Source organism: Limanda limanda, chromosome 7, assembly GCF_963576545.1.
Source record: "Limanda limanda chromosome 7, fLimLim1.1, whole genome shotgun sequence".
NCBI classification, from domain to species: domain Eukaryota; kingdom Metazoa; phylum Chordata; class Actinopteri; order Pleuronectiformes; family Pleuronectidae; genus Limanda; species Limanda limanda.
In genome coordinates this window covers 21,402,539-21,421,301 of record NC_083642.1, presented here as the reverse complement: position 1 = coordinate 21,421,301, position 18,763 = coordinate 21,402,539, and the positions used below count along the sequence as shown (strand labels likewise).

The window sequence follows — 18,763 nt, the reverse complement described above, 5'->3', positions numbered from 1 at the left end:
TTCTTAGAATGGTCTCTCAGACCTTGGAATATGGTTTTATTTATTCTAATTGGTAAATAAAGGATAACTAGAAAGGGTTGTGTGTATATTGCTGTAGACAATATATATCACAACATGCATCCCAGAAATGTAAATTAAAGGACATCCAGAAAGCATACATATTCAATTTAGTGCACTTTATGTAAATGTAATGATCCTGATGCACTGTCACAGGTTCAGTTGTTTTATCTCTCAGACCTATGCCATGGAGGCTTTGAAAAGAAGATCACATTCTCACCAGTCTAGACAGGCTACTCTTTTCATTATATACAGTCCGCTGTCACAACAAAGAGAACATACAAGTTTGTCATTACAAAACACAGATAATTCAATGATTTAATTGTTTAGATGTTGTAATATTATTTATATCAATAAATTACGGTTTTCGACAGGTCATCTTGGGACACAGCACCCTCCATGATTAATATCTGCAACATCCCTTCAAACTGTGAAACACCATATCACATGACTGTTTCTTGAAAGGATTCAGGATTCATTGGTGGAATATTTGGAAATATCAGTCCCATTTCCTGTGAATTGTTACACGTTTATCCCTCTTGACCCTCTTGAAAAGCTCAAATAAGGAAACTGAATCCTGACGTAATACACACACTTTGTCCAGAATAATAAAGCAGTTAAATGCTGTCGTTATGCAGAGTGAGTTCAGAAACTCCACTTCCAGTAGCACAGACAGACACAGACCCAGACTGAGTGTGAGGACTCCACCACAGAACCAACCCCCCTCCCCCCCACCCATTGTCATGTTAATGCTGCACTGGCACTGTTTATGAGCACTGGCTAATGTGTGAAGAACTTGGTGTTAATGGCCGAGCCCCATTCTCCCACACAATGATGCGCTTTAGCATTGACCCCAGAAAGGCTCCCCACGAAGAGACCCCCCCCCCCCAAAAAAAACCCAACCTTCTTCCTGCCTCCGTAAGAACATAGGCTACATTTGAAAGGATTCTTTTGTGCTTGTAGGGAACGAGGTCCAAGGCAGGAGAGGGAGAGCGTGGATGGGGGAGGGGCTCTGGAGGCTAAGATTTGTATGGATGGCTGGGATAAGACGAGGTAACCATAAGTTCAGCAGAGGATGGCTTGGCACCGCAGTGTATGCCTTTGAGGACTCTCACTGTCTTTCGCTGCAGTGTTTCCCTCCTCTGCACCAGAGAGAGAGATTGATTATGACCCACTATCACCTTAGAATCCGTTACTATAATTGTCAAATCAATTCCTCGATAAATTGTATCCCTTTCCAAGCCATAGACTCAGGAAAAGATCAGTTTTTTCTCCAAGGTCACAGACACGAGGAGAAAACAAGAAATAATTACAGACCATGCATATTACACTGGGTACAAAATGTTCTTAAAATGCAATGTTGAACTCAGACTTTAACCATGGATACGCATCTTAAATACAGGTTAAGTGAATCTAAAATGACAAATAAAAGTGGGTCAAAATTGATCTAAAGGACCTGATAGTTAACAACATATTTTATGTTTTGCGACCCATTTGTAATTGGTCTTACGCTCCATCACTACTTGTGGCAAACACATTTAAACCGATGGACAGCATTTATAGTTCCTTGTTACTGCAGTGAGCTTAATATCCTATCAAATATTCTCAAGCGTACTTTAAATCGTTTGGACACATTCACTGTTTGGGGCTGAGAGACAGCAACATAACAACAATATAATAAAAATGTTAATGCATATATTGCTGATTTAAATTAACAAGAGGGCCTCCAAAAGTGTATAAAAAATGTAAAACAGTTTATTGAAAATAAATGACAGTGTATTTGAATTAGAAATGCGATTTTTTCAACATGCCTACAAATTCCCTCTTTTCAGTCACGGGATACACAAACTGTCAACCACAGCACTGAACATGAAGTTCCACTGAATTAATTTAAAACCCACGTTATAAACACCCACCTGAGATGTGACTCATCTTATTTGGGTTTAGATGCAGCTTTAAGTGCGGACTAGGTCGAAGAAAATGGCCAAAATGATCTACCTTACTTTATAATGTCCTTCATAGGTAAAGCTATGCAGGTTGACATTTGCTGAGGAGTATCAAACAACATTTAGACACAACATCATGATTACAGAGGATGTGTAGTTTTTACACTGGTTGTTGTGAACAAGCTGATCACATCTCTCCACACTGTGCGACGAGGATGGGGAGTTTGGGCTTGTTGTTTGGCCCCGTGGGGACATTCTGTAGGGAGGGAGAAGGAAAATTTCAGAACAACAAAGATCAATCGTGTTAACACAACACCCAACTTCAGTAAATGTTAACAGTTGGATTTCAGTCACAGTTGAGGTTCTGCTCTGAAATATTTGTGTTTTATAAGTCAGCATGGAGGTGGTAATATCCAGGACAGTGAAGACCGTCAAAAACGATAAACAGGCATTTATGATACATTCTGACATTCATGTGAGGGATGAGGAGAGATTCAGAGGACAGCGGCTCTTCTTCCTCCGCAGGAGGCTCCACATGGACTCCAGGATCCTATGCAACTTCTACAGGTGCACCATAGAGAGCATCCTGACTGGCTGCATCACCGCCTGGTACAGCAGCTGCAGCGCCCTCAACCGTAAGGCTTTACAGAGGGTGGTGAAGTCTGCCCAGCACATCACCAGGACGGAGCTGCCATCCATGGAGGACCTCTACACCCTCTACATCCTCCAGTGCAGGAGGAAGAGCAACCGGATTATTAAAGACCCCTTTCACCCAAGCCATAAACATCTGTCGGGCCGACAGTACCGCAGCATCCGGGCCCGCACCACCAGGCTCAGAGACAGTTTCATCCCCCAGGCCATAAGACTTTTAAACTCCTCTGAACTGCAATAACTCCACCAAACCAGCACACTGGCTTATTTGCACCAGCCCCGTAATAAGCATATTTGAATATTTGCACTACTGCACAAGTTGAACTATTGTTGTTTTATTATTCTCTTCATCTGTAAAGATATATATTTAGATATATATATTTTATTTTCTATTTTAAATTTTTTATATTGTATTTTATTGATATTGTATTTTATACTATTTCTATTTTTATTTTATTTTTTTGGTTGAAATTACTGAGCATTGCTAAAAGAGAGCCTGTGACCAAAGTATTCCATTGCCAGCGACTCCATTTTATCTCTGTGCATTTGACAATAAAAATCTTGAATAACAAATCATTGCACTCCTCAGGAAGATACAAATATTTATATGAATTTTAAACAAATTAGCATTTTCAAATTTTTAGTATTATGGTCACAGGTGAGGGAGTGAGCCCCTGCCTCACTGTGTTTTGCTAAGTGATCTCGTCCGTGTACAAATCAGTTTAAACTGTCGGTTTATTCCTGGAATCATTTTAGTATTTACCTCAATTTTTCTCACCATCAGCAAACCATCGACCACTTTTCCTGAAACAGTTGAGAACAAGACAATTAAACTCTGGCACATGGACAAATATATAATGCAGCTTTAAATGAATATGGAAGGAATATTTAAAACCTACTCACCGAAAACAACATGCTTCCCATCTAACCAGTCACATTTAGTACAGGTAATGAAAAACTGACAGCCATTTGTTCCTGGACCACTGTTTGCCTGAGGAGCATTATATGGAAAGATTAAAGTAAGACAACTAAGAAATAAAGGCAGTTTTAAACATGAATTCCGGGTCTAATCCACTCACAGTATCAATCAAATCCTATCGTCTGTAGAGATTGGGGCAGTCACGCCACTTTGAATGGATTAATCACACCCTAATTAACTTTTTGTGTGTGCAGTATAATAAATGATATTCAAAATGACTGTAGGAAACGCCTGTGTTGATTTGGTTGAAGTCAAAGTAAATAAACCCGTTCCTGATTCAGGATTTTGCCTGTCTTTAAGATTAGTCTGCATACATACCATGGACAGGAGACCAGGCGTAGAGTGCTTCATTCTGAAGTTTTCATCTGCAAAGGGACCCCTATAGATGCTGCAGATACCAGTGCCATCCCCCTTCACAAAAGACAAACAGTACATAAGATAGGACATAGGACACAATGAAGAGGGCTGAACCCGGCAACAGTTTCGATGTGCTGTAATTCAACACACGTCCCCCAGAGGGTGACAGAACATAGTGTTTTCTTCCAGCTCTGTTCAAACTTCACAAGGTTCATAAACACTGCTCAAAAAAATTAAAGGAACACTTTGAAAACACATCAGATCTCATTGTGAAATAAAATTATGTTGGATATTTATACTGATATGGACAGTTTAATGTCTTAGGAACAAAAGGATGCCACATCTTTGATGGAAATAAAAGTTTCCAGCCTACAGAGGTCTCAACTTTATAGACACCCCGAAAATCATAGCGAAAAAGTGATGTGGCAGGCTTGTCCATTTTGCCAAAATTCCATTTCTGCAACTCAAAATGCTTCTCAATATATTGTGTGGCCCCCACGTGCTCTTATGCATGCTTGACAACGTCGCGGCATGCTCCTAATGAGACAACGGATGGTGTCTTGTGGGATGTCCTCCCAGATCTGTCTAAGGGCATCAGTGAGCTCCTGTAAAGTCTGAGGAGCAACCTGGCGGTGTCTGGTGGACCGAAACATAATGTCCCAGAGGTGTTCTATCGGGTTTAGGTCAGGTGATCGTGATGGCCATTCAATTGCATCAATTTCTTCATCCTCCAGGTACTGCCTGCATACCCTTGCCTCATGAGGCCGGGCATTATCGTGCATCAGGAGGAACCCAGGACCTACTGCACCAGCGTAGGGTCTGACCATGGGTTCAAGACTTTCATCCCGATACCTAATGGCAGTAAGACTGCCGTTCTCTAGCCTGTAGAGGTCTATGCGTCCCTCCATGGATATGCCTCCCCAGACTATCACTGACCCACCACCAAACCGGTCATGCTGAACGATGCTGCAGGCAGCATAGCGTTCTCCTTGGCTTCTCCAGACCCTTTCACGTCTATCACAGGTGCTCAGGGTGAACCTGCTCTCATCTGTGAAAAGCATAGGGCGCCAGTGGCGAACATGCCAATTCTGGTGTTCTATAGCAAATGCCAATCGAGCTCCACAGTGCTGGGCAGTGAGCACAGGGCACACTACAGGACGTCGCGCCCTGAGGCCACCCTCATGAAGTCTGTTTCTGACTGTTTGGGCAGAGACATTCACACCAGTGGCCTGCTGGAGGTCATTCTGTAGGGCTCGGGCAGTGCTCAACCTGTTCCTCCTTGCACAAAGCAGCAGATATCGGTCCTGCTGATGGGTTGAGGACCTTCTACGGCCCTGTTCAGCTCTCCTAGAGTAACTGCCTGTCTCCTGGAATCTCCTCCATGTTCTGGAGATTATGCTGGGAGACACGTCAAATCTCCTTGCAACGGCACGCATGGATGTGCCATCCTGGAGGAGTTGGACAATCTGTGCAACTTCTGTAGGGTTAAGAAATCGTCCTCATGCTCCCAGTAGAGATAATGACTCTAGCTAAAGCCAACACTAATGGAAAACCAGTCGAAGTGATCAAGAGGGAGAAACTTAAAATAGCCTCCACATGCAAAACCTATTTTTGGGGTTGTCTCATTGTTGCCCCTCTAGTGCACCTGTTAATTCCATCAACACCAATGCAGCTGAAACTGATTAACAACCCCCTCTGCTACTTAACTGACCAGATAATTATCAAAAAAGTGCAATTGAATTCATGCCATACCCTGATAAAAAAGTGTTCCTTTAATTTTTTTGAGCAGTGTAGTTTACCAGGATTGGCAGATTTATTGCGCTACTTGTGCGTTGTACTTGTGGTGTATTAATTTCCAATTAATCTGCTTACCTATTGTTTGTTTCTTTTGCAATATTCCTAACTTAATGTCTGCTATATGTTGGTTTACAATGCAAGTAGACAGACAGACCAATACTTTATTTTCATTGTAGGCATACAACGAAATTTGTTTGGTGACTCATAAAATCAGCAGCAGTAAATAGAACTTTACGCATTTTCCAGCAATGAAGTAAATTCAGGGTGAGAGAGAGATATTTCTTCTCCTGTTGAGTTCATACAAAAAGTGATTGGAAATCGTTTTGACGACTTCAGCCTGGAAGAACAGGTCCTCCTTGGTGCCACATAAGTTGCTTCAGATAGTTGAAGGGGTGTGTAAAAAGGTGGATGATGCATACAGAACATACTGTACCATCCACTGAAGCAACCTAGTATACATGCCTCAGGGTTGTGATCTTACGATGGAACATATAGAACCCTTTTGGGTGTAGATGTGGATTGAGGGCTGAATTTAAGTTTTTCTTCAAATGTCTGAGAAACACTCTGCACAAGACCATTTCTACTCCACTCCGTTTTTAATTGTGTCACAAGAATAAGAATATTTGTGGCTCTGGGGTAAGATAAGAGTGTTACAAGCTATTTCAGTTCAGTGTTGTATATATCCAAACCATGCATGCAAACAAAGACAGATACAAAACATTACCCTTTGAATGATTGTGACGTTTTCCGCCAGATGTGACATGAACATTAATCAGGCAGTGGATGAAGTGTGAATATACTTACATTTACAAAGTCCCCTCCTTGTATCATGAAACCTTTGATCACCCTGCCAAAGAACAATTCAAAACATTTGAGTACATTTAGCTTAAAGGCCCCAGAATTTACAACTTTCTGGGATTAAATTTGACGTATTGATACCCCTAAAATGATATATCAGTGGTTTAAAGTTAAAAAAAAAACTAATCACTAATCAGTGTTTTTCACATTTTACGTTGATTTGTTCATTCTAGATGGTGCATCTGTTTTATAAAAAAATAAAGAAATACCACAATGCATTTCTGGTGTTATTGAATATGATTGTAGGCACCTCAGGACTACCAACAGGCTCTGAAATCTCATGTGTTTAAAAATTGTAGTAGAGAGTTTGCTATGTTTGCACAATGTACAACATTAGGTGTATATAAAATACTAAGCCTGAATAAAAATCAAATTCTTTCAAAAAAGTGGCAAGGAAAAAATAATTTACTGAATGTGCTGTTATAGAAACAAACTTTTAATGAGTGCCTCTAGGAGAGGCTGTTTAAAAACCAACTTCAAAAATCTCAAGAGGCGGTAGGTATCTAGTTGAATTGACATGATTTTGAAATAACTCTATAAGTACTAAAACCCATTAACAATCCTTCCAACATATGAGCTCAAGGTGAGCTTAACAAAAAGCTTGTACCTGTGGAATGTGCAGCCTTTGAAACCAATAGGGACTCCATCCTTCCTGGGGTGCAGATGTTTGAGACAGAACAAATTGAAGTTAGCCATAAAGATAAAACATTAAACGTTACAAGCTAGAACCTTTCAACAAGTAGGACTTTTCTATGTCTCATCAGTATTGACAGAAAATGGGCCTCTGGTCAATCAATACACAACGGGCTGCAGGCCAAGATACATGACGGCTGGCAGCCATCATTTTAAGGGTCGTTTTATACTGGGATGAATGTGTTTGCCGTTTCCCCTGCAGAGTTTTGGTGAGCAGAGTGTTTTTGTACCATCAAAAAAGAAAACTTTCACTGCCTTACCTGAATTCTCCAGTGCAGAACTGCCTGCAAGAGATGATGAAACTGTGAGTAACAACTCAGAGTCTTCTCCATGACAGCAAATTACAATGTGAATTGTCATGAAAATGAAAAACACCATCTTTCTCCTCACCGGAAATTCTCTGCCGTCTTTGGAACCACATCAGCAAACAGCTCGATCTTCATCCGTCCGACATCCTGATAAACAGTTAAAGAACACAACATGAGATGTCAAGAAGACAAAAACATGGACACCCAAAAGGAGAATTCATTCCATGACACATTCTTCTCTTGATAAGTAGAAAATAATTCCAAAAATTTTAAAATTTCTGTCTTTGTGTAAACATTGTACATATTTCAGTTCTCTGTTTCACTGAGAACATTAAGTCGATGCTGCTTCATTTCAGCAATACATGATAATGCAACCCGACACTGATCTAATTTCCCTGTGGTCAAAGCATGCATAATACAAATATGTAAAACATTATTGGACATAACACACTCAGTTGGTGCGTGTGTGTGTGTGTTCCCCAAAACCAGCGGGTCACACAAGTGGCCAACCGCTACAACAAGGCCTGTGTGTGGACACAAACAATGAGCTGGTGTCAAAAGATATCCTCATGACATTACTGCACAACTGTCCCTTCACTTCATGCAGAAGACTCACTGTAAAACAAGCAGCCATTACATTTCCCATCTTTACAACGACGGCCATGCGGAATATAAAATATCCCAGGGACAAAATGACACACAGAGGCAGAGTAACATGGAACAAACATTTGATCTGCCAAGGGTTTTCTCTGGGTGGAGTGCAACATCCACCGACGTCAGGCTTCTTAATGACCGGTAAGACAGCTTTTATCAAGTAAGGCAAACATAAATAGAATTACTGTCTAAATCGTGAAAGATACATCCTGTTGATCAACTTTTTTTGTGATGTTGGAGGGAGAGTGTTGAATTTTCATAGATCACCTTTGAGACCAATTTTAAATTGAAATAAAATACTAAGAAAGATGAGAAATGGGGTAAAGTTAACTGATTTAGACAAAAGGACAAAGGTTTTCAATTCAGAGTCATGTCAGGGTTTCCCCCAGAAAACTTGCTAAGCCTGGTGGTAGGGCTGCTAGAAGGCACCCGCAGGGGGGGGGGGGGTGTTGAGTCTTATACTCTAAACATGTTGCACTTTGTTTAATATGCACACCTAACTTTTTGATTTTGATAAGGGGTTAAATAGATACTTTGATATCTTTTTGAGTTGCACTGCTGACTTAACTTATAAGCCCTCTTTTTTATTTATTTTTATCACGTTGGAGTTGCTAGTTTAAACCTACAGTTTTGCACTTTAATATTTGAGCCTTTGTTTACATTTTGTTTTGTGCTGCATTATATGGTGACATACAGTTTGTTGTTGAATTGAAATGGTCAATTTGATTTTTTGGGAGGAAAATTAATCGTTTAGATTAATCGATAAAATAGTCGTCAGATTAATCGATAGAATAATAGTCGTTAGTGGCAGCCCTACTTAATATTAAAAAAAATTCAAGTTTGCTGTGAACATAGCAGTCAGGCCTCTTATTTCAGAAACAATGAACCGTAACAGTTTGGTTACCAATAAAAGATAAGCGTACTACTTCTTTGCTTTCAGCCAGCTACTCAAACAGACAAGCAACAAAATAACAAACAAACAAAATACACAGGCAAGTGTCGGCCTACTTTGAAATAAATTAAACACAGAACTTTGTAGGGCTATTTGAGTCCTCCTCATATTTGTGGAAAATGTATGAAATAAGAAGTACCCTATTTTTAAATAAATAAAACCAAATAGCTGCAGCCTAATCGTGTAACGGACTAGGTTTATGTTTGGTTTTGACTTATGTTAAGTCAAACACTGTGTTGAAGGAGCGTTCTGATGTCTGAGGGTCAGTGAAGGCGACGTATGTTCAGTAAAACACTGTGTTGAAGGAGCGTTCTGATGTCCGAGGGTCAGTGAAGGCGTCTGGGTGGGACATGTGACTGTTTGGACCAATGGGGCCATGTCTGTGATCGGGGGCTCAATGAGGAAGTGAAGTGTTGTTGATGTGCGCGAGTGACGGATTTTTTTTTTTTTTTAAATAAAAAAACCATGCGACGCTTAGCCTGGCGGGGGGGGGAGTAAGGCCTGGCGGCCCGCCAGGCCTATACAGCAATGGGGGAAACCCTGCATGAAGTGAAGTTCAAAGTCCAGATGCAGCCGCCATCTCCCACAAGCACTTTGTCTTTTATGGACACTTATTATGCGCACTAATGGCAAACATTCACCCAAAACGAGCAACCATTACACATGCTTCACACCTTGAGCAGGTGGATTATTTCTCTTACATAATTAACACGATATCCAGAGGCCAAGTATAGCTGGTTATAATCTCTGACTGCGCTCTACCACATCGAACAGACTGAGGATTTCATTGAACGGACAGCCAACCAGCTGTTTTTGTCACAGTCAGGTAGCAGCCTCAGGCCTCCAACAAGCAGCACTTGAAAACAATTCTTATGTAACTGAATCAGGACGCAGCACAAGCCCCAAACAAACCGGTACCAGGGTGTGGTTTAAACCAGCAAGCGGTGTGAGGAGGAAGTAAGTTTCTAACAGGGTTACCTGTCACTGCAAAAGCAAATAGACAAAAAAGAGGTTGTCACTGGGGGCATATGGGAGGGGAAACCAGCAGGTTTCTCGAAAACAACAATGGCGTGCCAATCAGTTGTTATCATTTACAAATAGAAAGGTGGAGCCATAAAGTACATAAAATCTCCCTGACAGAACTCAGACACCTGCACTGACGAGACTTGACGAGCACACACAGGACTCTAAGCTGCATCACTGGACCAGAGTGGAGCATCTGTACGTCTACAGAGTGTCACTGGGCGACGATAACCCTGAGCACAGAGGTATAGGCTTCTTAGAGCTACACAATATTTAATTTCCTTCACCTCGTTATATAAATGCTGCATACTTAAAATGGAAGAATGTGTTTTACTTGTCATCGATTTCAAAGGTAATGAGCACATGCAGGATGACTGAGTCTATGGTTCTAACATTGTAAAATGTACATGAAATCCACTGTAGAGAAAGGGAAGTCAGAACTGATGAACAAGATAAAGGCTATGTTTTCATTTTTTGTGACTAAACAACATATTCCTGAACCAAACTGCATTACTGAAAGCAATATGAATGTATTTTACAGAAGGGGGGGGGGGGGAGTATAATTGCAAGTGAAAATCATATGTGTTTTAAATGGCCTTACTGTGACAACTGTGAGGTAGAATGAGATCAGTGTTGACAACGTTCTGGCTTTTCCTGACTCAGTGAAGTGGAAAACAAATGTGTACAGACAACACTGGCAACTACTCTACATTTGCCTTATACCTGTTTAAATTTATGAAATGTTAATATATACAATTAATCCTGATGTATTGCATGCATCTACCATCAAATGTTTCCTTTGACTGTTCAACGTTGCCTTATCTCAATTTTGTTTAGACAAACTTTTATGAAAGAAACCTTTGCATGACAGAATATACCTAACATGTACCTGCAAAAATATGGATGTTTTATAACTGATAGGCGAAAGTTTCATAACCATTTGAAACCAGATCTTTTAGTGAAGACTTTAAGAGCCTGGAATATGTATCAAGATTTTCTGCAGATTTTGTGGAGCATCAAATTCCACTGATATGTAGCAGAGGCAGGCCACCTCACCTGAAAAAAATATCACTACAACATAATATATATATATATATATATATATGTATTTTTAAAATATGATCAAGCAGGAGTGGAAGAAAGCAGGGGCACTCCTCCCACAGCAACAACCATTCTAATTTGTGTGACTCATTATGGCCATCAAACCTGAGGAGAGTTTTTACTGCTCAGAGTTTGTTCTTCTACAGCTTGAGAGACAAAAGTGAGAGTCTCACTTTTTCAGCCTCATTTTAGTTGTATTTCATCATATGTTTCTCCATAAGGGTGTGGGAGGGTAATTTCACTTCACACCTTACGTTATTTACATCACATTCTACAATTCAGCATCAGATTGGCTCCATGTTGCAAAAAAGAAAGAAAAAAATATTAAGTTTAAAATGAATCACGTTTGTCTCCCGAGCTGTAGAAGAGCAAACTTAATTTGTGCAGTAAAGTTTTCCTTGTGGGGATAATGGCCATATTGATTATGAGACCAGAAGCATATAGATGCTGTTGATTTCTTGGCTGAAAACCTTTTTCCTGTGGAAACATAATACCTACGTCAACCACACTGTCCCTGCATGACCAGCTGAAGTGTGTTCCTCATTCCACAGCTACAACCTTGTTGTTGTTTTTTTAATTATTGACCATATCCAATCTTATCTCGTCTTTCACAGCTTTTCCTGGAGCATCTTCTCACTGATCTGAGCCCTGTCACGATAGCTTCAATGCTGCTGGACATTCCAGTGTTTCTTGAAACAGGCACCGACTTCAAACTGCTAGCCATCTTTGAGAAATGGAACGACACGTCTGGCTTTCGTATAGACAACACTGCGAAGTGCCTGTTGCTTATGCTTTTCAAGTTTGGAATGGACACAGTGGTCTTTCTCCTATGCTCCAGGAAGCTGTATACCTCCTTCTTAAACATGTGCAGTCTGTCCATCGTCCTCGGTGACTTGACGATGGTGCTCTACGTGACAGCTGTGTGGTTACTCGGGCCTGAAAGTTCTTCTGTGTCACTTTGCTACTTTTTGGCTCACACCTCAGCAGCGTTTAAAGCCCTGCCCCTGCCCATGATTGCCATGGGTATTACTGACTACTGTATTGAAGGTACCCACTATGCCAATAAGAGCTCCTTATACAAAGTCCTTAGGAACGTGGTACTGACATTGCTGGTGTGGATGCTTGCTGTTATTTACTCCGTTGCTTCTACAAAAGCTGAGCTGATTGAAGTTGATTATGTGACAGGGATAAAGGCTTTGGCGTGTGAAGTAAAGGAGTCCACATTCATTACCTACTTCATTTTGGGGGTTTTCTCTGCAGTCATTTTGATGATAGTGCCCTTTTCAACAAGCATTCCCATGTGGGTTAGGGAGGCTGACAGGTTGTCTACATCAAGGGAAGAACAAGATAACCAGAGGAGCGACTTGTTCACATCAACCCCATCCAAAGAGACAAAAAGCAGTGAGGAAAATTATGTGGGGGAGAACAACTGGCTACGGCCACCTCTGGGGCTCAGTCTAACTCTGGGCTTTGCTTTAATTTGGATGCCTTATCTCACACTGTCTGTGGCTTGTGTGGCCTTTGACCTTGCATTGCCTGCCTACATCAGTGTTAACGTATTTTGGCTCGAGTGCACCAACAGCTTACTGCTGGGAGTGGTGTTCTGGGTAAAGAGCAAGTCACTTGGGCCATACAGCAATCTACCTGAAAATGTATGCGCATGGCATGATTTCTGGAATTTGAGTAAAGGATCATGGCAGCAGCCGCTCCCTCCAGCTGTGTTTAATCCATCAGAAGAGAAGAGAAACCCTCTTTTCTACATCTGACATAAAATGTTCGACAATAAAACGTTTTACATCACAGAACTGACAGCAGAAGTGAAATAGGGAAGGGAGACAGGGAAGCTAATCAAGATTTGTCTGTGTACACTACACATTGTTTGCATATGTGAATGTGTTGATAATGAAAACTCCAGTTACCTTAAATAGAGATAGATAATGAACCCTGCCATGATTTAGGACCTACACTGCAGCCGATCACCTTAAAAGCTTTTGGGAAGCAGTGTGGTCATCCATCTTTTTAGTACATGGACGAGATTCCTGAATTAAGCATGAAATGAGCGTTGTTGATAAGATTAAACTTTTGAGGAGCAGCAAACTTTGGTAAATATTTACAGAAATCCCTACAAATTGTATATTCTCTAACTTTTTATATGTTTATATATTTGCACAGCTCTAAGGCTGATTTATTATCTAAAGGTGATTGTATACTTTGGGGAAAATGTTATGTTATTATGTTATGTTAATATGTTATTACAACTTCCTTAAACTGGGAATGTCTAAATAAAAACATTCTGAAACACAGTTCTTAATTTTTCTTTCACTATATCATGTGTATTTGCTCATGCTGACCAAATTGAACACGAGTGTAATTACAATTTCCTTGTCAATCAACATACACCAACAACATCAAAGGGAATCACATGTGACTGTTCCAGATTAGCGAGGTAGCAGCAGCCAGTCAAAAGAAAGAAGCTATCACAATAACACAGTGTCGCTTTTTTCTTTTTTCAAACGTTATGTTAACAAACCTTTAACAACATAAGAAAATATTTCACTTGCACAAAACTAATTTGAACTTGAACACAAAGGGCCTTCACACTGCTCCACCCATAAAGAGCAGGTAAGGCTACATATTTTAACCTGTGAATACCTGAGGATGTTAAGGTCCAGTGACACCTTGAACCTTGTGTCTGCAGAGGAGAGACAATTGGACAAGGTGGGGCATAAGCCTGACAAGGAAAGAAATGCGTTAAGACTTTAAAGGACTACTTCCACATCCAGCAACGCACCCCCCCCTAACAGACTGAGAAGTGTACAGACAAGAACAACCAGATTCCAGATTTTTTAATTAAGGATGATTTTTTTCACTTGCAGTTATGCACTTTATCTAGCGGGTCGCTGGTGCTGGTGCTAGTGTCACACATTACATGTGTTGAAGTTATATTTATTTTAATGTTTGTACTAAATATTTGAACAGGATTTATAATCTATTATTTGAAGTTGTCAGAACTTTACCTCAATCTATTACTGAATTCTTGTCATAAATATTTCATGGTAAAAAAAAAACATTTTGATGTGAAACCAGTCAGGTACTTTACCAGAACTGTCAGGACGGAAAAGATAGCCTGAAGCTTTAAAGAAAAAATAATCCATACTGGAAGTAGCAGCGCCAAGAAAAGACAAACTAAAAGTCTGTGTCATGCACCGAAGATAAGAATATAGCTATTATCAGAAAAGGAACTCCAGAAAATGACAGATTAATTCATCCAGACATTATCATCACATGAGGAAAAGATTTCCAAGTCAAGACAAGTTCATAAAAACACAAGTCTCGAGAGCAATCGATATGCGGGTACAGCATGAACAAGGAAGTGATATATAAATCCCTCTGTGGAATTTAAGTTCTTTGTTTATTTTTTTGTAAATGTTCCACAGAAGCTCTCTTATCTTGTTCTTCTCCTAAATGCACTGCACCTCTTTTTCATTCTAAGATATTTGTATCAAATCCATGACGTTTTTGGAAATGTCATCAATGTGCCCACTTGGCTGCACTGAATTCTCACAAGGGCTCACTCAGATATTCTCCGTTTTTTTTTATATTTGCTGATGTGATCAAAGGAAATCATGAAAAAACAATTCCAATTCTGAGGTCTGGTTATAAAGTTTCTGCTTTTGCACAGTTAACATTACAACACACAGGAGAAAGACTCATCGAACAAGAGAAGTCAAAGACGAGAATCCAATGGAGGAGATGACTGCTGCTTTCATTTTATGTGTATACAAGTATAGATCAACATACATGGTGGGGGAAAGGGCCAGTATAGGTTTGATGATTATATACTTTTCTTAAAAAATTTGAAAGATTGCAAAAAAGTTCAGATTTGTGCAAATAGCCGGTCAAATAGGCCTACAATCATACAGATGTTCATATCAGTCGCTACTAATAATTACAACTATAAATGTTGAATTATTATTTCGTATACATTTAAAGATTTTTACTCCTGAGTGAAGGCTGTGGCTTTAAACAGTTTGAGCAAAAAATGAAAAACACTTTATAAAAAGGATCTCAGTTGTGTTTTACCAGTTTGACCTAAATATTGCTCTAGTTGTGCATTGATGACTTTAAAGAGTGAATTTCTCTAATGCGATTGACTTATCAGGTCAGTTCAGGTTTATTTAGCTTCAGAAAAAATGTGTTATTCCCCCAAAAGAACAAATGTGTTTCCAGTCACGTGTTGTGTTCATGGACAGGGGCCTCAAGAAAAGTAATTTCCCTTGATTCATCCCTTTATGATTTATTTATAGAATAGTTCCTCCTGCTGTACAAGTTATTTAAATGTTATTGTGATAGCAGCCTGGATGGTGTTCTATGTTTAGCTGCATAGAGACAATCATGAACGTACTGTGGCCTCAACGTTAGCATCATCCTATTTGATTAAACACATATAATCGTGCGACAATATTCAACGTACTCCAAACAATAACCTCCAGTTCAGTAAAGGCCAATGCTACAATACAAACACCTCCATATAAGCAGCTGATAGAGATTAAACGACGCGTCGTCACGTCGCAGATCAATGTTTTGAAATGGAGGTTTAAACCCCACTAACGTAGTTTTGGGCTTTGAACCGGAACAAGTCATCACGGTGAGAACGAGAGACGTTGACGCAACGTTAGCTTGATGCTAAAGTAGCAGCTCCTCCACTCACCTGCCCTCCGATGGTGAGGTCGAAGAACACGATGGGGTTGTTGGGGTTCGTTGCTTGAACAGACATGTTGAGGATTCGCTCGCTTCCAAACACTTAACTGATACACACTTTGACTCAGCGCACGCCACTTATTTGAACATCGAGCATATGCGCCGGTTAGACGCTACGGCGGCTCTGGAGAGACATCTAACGGTTCGCGATAGGGGACAAAAATGTGCAAATCGCGAACAGGCGCTATTTCAAAAGCTTGTATAATTACACGAGGGAGCCGCATGGTGGCCAACTACAAGCAGACACAAACATTTGCCATTTTAAATTCTACACACTTTTTTAATGTCACTAATACTACCCATTTTTTTAGAATTGTGAAATTGGAATATTTACAGCTGTTCTACCAAAAGCATGTATGTTTACAAAACACTGAGCAAATAAGTGATCTGGCTTTAGATTAAACCACCTCCAAAGCAATATTATACTTTATATACATTTTTCAACTAAGATTTAACTTCTGTGAGGATTCCAATATTTTAACTATAGGTTGTGTCTGACAGAATTCCAAACAAATAAAGATAGAAGCATTTCAAATTATAATTGTACTCTTAACAATAAAGATAGGATTAGTTTTGGCTAGATATTATGCCTTAATACAAATGATTAAATAAATGTTGCTTAGTGTTAATAATGAATCTTTTAATTGTTCTCATTTCTAACTTCTGTATTAAAGGCTTATTCCCTTGGATTCATTCAACATCTGGAGGTCGGACAGAGTATGTGCGTCACATTGTTGTTGCCTTGTTTTGGTTTAGTTGCTCCGAATGTCTGTACAACCAAAGTCCAAGTTTCTGCCACTAGTCCACCGCCTCTCATATTATGACATTGACGCCATATTCTGAGAGGGCAGGACTCAGGTCTTCCATGGTCAGAGTGTACTTCTTATCCTGAATAGGGAGAGGACAAAAGATGACAACACCATGAATAGAAAAAAGATACAACTGTCACCATCTTTAACCAACACTCCCCTTTTCTCACATACATCACTGTACAAAATATTGTGTGGAGGGGTCACACTTAAAGTGCATGTTAAAAATGAGGGGAACACATACCTTTGTCTTACTCCTTGAGCTTCCTGAGGCAGTTCCCTTCATTTTACAGTATTGCAGTGCATCATTGGCAATGTCTGAGATAAACTTCTGAGAGGCAAGGGAGATCATTCAGATTCTGTAGAGATAGGGAAAAAAATTAAAGTGGTTTTTCCTTTTCATATATCGAGACATTGTGTCTAATATCACGTGTGATGAAAAAACAAGGCAGTCTGACCAAGAAATCAGAACAGCATCTTTCATTAAATGACCATCAATGGCCTACGAGGCTTTAAGAGTCTGTGTTCTATGCCCGTACATGGTTTTGAGAGTATATGAAATTAGTTGCTACAGTAATGTGCAGTGGCAAGAAAAAATAAGTCAAGCTTTTGGGTTAACCTGGTTTTTGGGAACATAAAATATGACCTGATATTCATCTTAGTGTAGACAAACATAATGCGCTGAGGCTAATTACATACAAAAAAGGATAATCTATCATTCCTTATTGAACAAACCCATGAACCATTAAAAGTTCCAATAGAAAACTAAACGAGGAAGTAAATAAGTGTATGTGATCGCTATTTTTGGAGAAGCAGCTTTCTCCATAACCTCCCCCCACCTTGTCACGATGGTCAATGCACCAACATTTGTGTATTGTAGACTCCATAACAGAGATATCAACCAGCTCCAGAGTTTTTATTAAGCTTTTACCTGGTACTCTGGCTTCATTTTCACCCCACGGGTCATTATGCTCTGTGTCTTTAGAATAATCTGAAGTAGGTGCACACTATGAGGAAGAAATCACCTCAATATGTCTGATTCTTTGTGATCACTGTAACACGTTGGAACCAACGATTTGTGTGTTAGGAGTTAAAGAAGATTGTGTTTGTGCCAGATCTAAGCATAGTTTAGGAATAATGTATATAAAAATGAAGATAATTCCCAGGGTTCACTTACTTTTTCTTGCCATTGTATATCACTATATTGTACCAGTTTGTAAGTATAAATTAAAAACCTGTTTAACAAATGTCAGATAAGCGTGTCAGTCAATCGAACATTAAATAGGTTAAATTAAAAAGTTTACGTTAGGATTATCACTTAATAATCAATAACATCGAGCAAATCACACGATGTTTCGATAACACATTTCTTAGAATGGAATGAGTGAAAAAGTCCGTGGAGTGAGGGACCCCACTGACCCCCATCAACTTATTACGGATGATAAAAGCCAAACATAAGACCCCTGTTAATTCCAAGTGACTAATCAGTGTTTTCTACATTTTATGTTGATTTGTTCATTCTAGATGGTGCATCTGTTTTAAAAAGACATAAATAAATACCAAAATGCATTTCTGGTGTTATTGAATATGATTGTAAGCACTTCAGGACTACCAACAGGCTCTGAAATCTCATGTGTTTAATAATTGTAGTAGAGAGCTTGCTATGTTTGCACAATGTACAACATTAGGTGTATATAAAATACTAAGCCTGAATAAAAATCACATTCTTTCAAAAAGAAGCAAGGAAAAAACAATTTACTGAATGTGCTGTTATAGAAACAAACTTTTAATGAGTGCCTCTAGGAGAGGCTGTTTAA

General features: G+C 39.6%; 2 protein-coding genes across 2 annotated transcripts; one reads left to right on the top strand and one right to left on the bottom strand.

Moving 5' to 3' along the window:
- Positions 1-1,790: 1,790 nt before the first annotated feature.
- Positions 1,791-16,259, bottom strand: ppih (peptidylprolyl isomerase H (cyclophilin H)). Its single transcript, XM_061074829.1, has 9 exons — positions 16,088-16,259; positions 7,729-7,793; positions 7,599-7,622; positions 7,253-7,297; positions 6,592-6,634; positions 3,952-4,044; positions 3,558-3,645; positions 3,418-3,458; positions 1,791-2,259 (listed from the first exon to the last, which is right to left on the bottom strand). The coding sequence occupies exons 1-9, from the start codon at positions 16,151-16,153 to the stop codon at positions 2,191-2,193; spliced, it is 534 nt and encodes a 177-aa protein (XP_060930812.1). The 5' UTR covers positions 16,154-16,259; the 3' UTR covers positions 1,791-2,190.
- On the top strand, positions 12,042-13,142 carry LOC133004530 (probable G-protein coupled receptor 160). Its single transcript, XM_061073995.1, has one exon. It carries the CDS (start codon positions 12,042-12,044, stop codon positions 13,140-13,142), a length of 1,101 nt encoding a protein of 366 aa, XP_060929978.1.
- Positions 16,260-18,763: the final 2,504 nt, after the last annotated feature.

Coding starts and splice junctions, on each gene's coding strand:
- ppih (XM_061074829.1), bottom strand. CDS start 16,153: ATGTCTGTTCAAGCAACGAACCCCAACAACCCCATCGTGTTCTTCGAC. Junction 7,298..7,598: donor TTCTGCACTGGAGAATTCAG/GTAAGGCAGTGA, acceptor TCTGCACCCCAG/GAAGGATGGAGTCCCTATTG. Junction 6,635..7,252: donor AAAGGCTGCACATTCCACAG/GTACAAGCTTTT, acceptor GTTCTTTGGCAG/GGTGATCAAAGGTTTCATGA.
- LOC133004530 (XM_061073995.1), top strand. CDS start 12,042: ATGCTGCTGGACATTCCAGTGTTTCTTGAAACAGGCACCGACTTCAAA.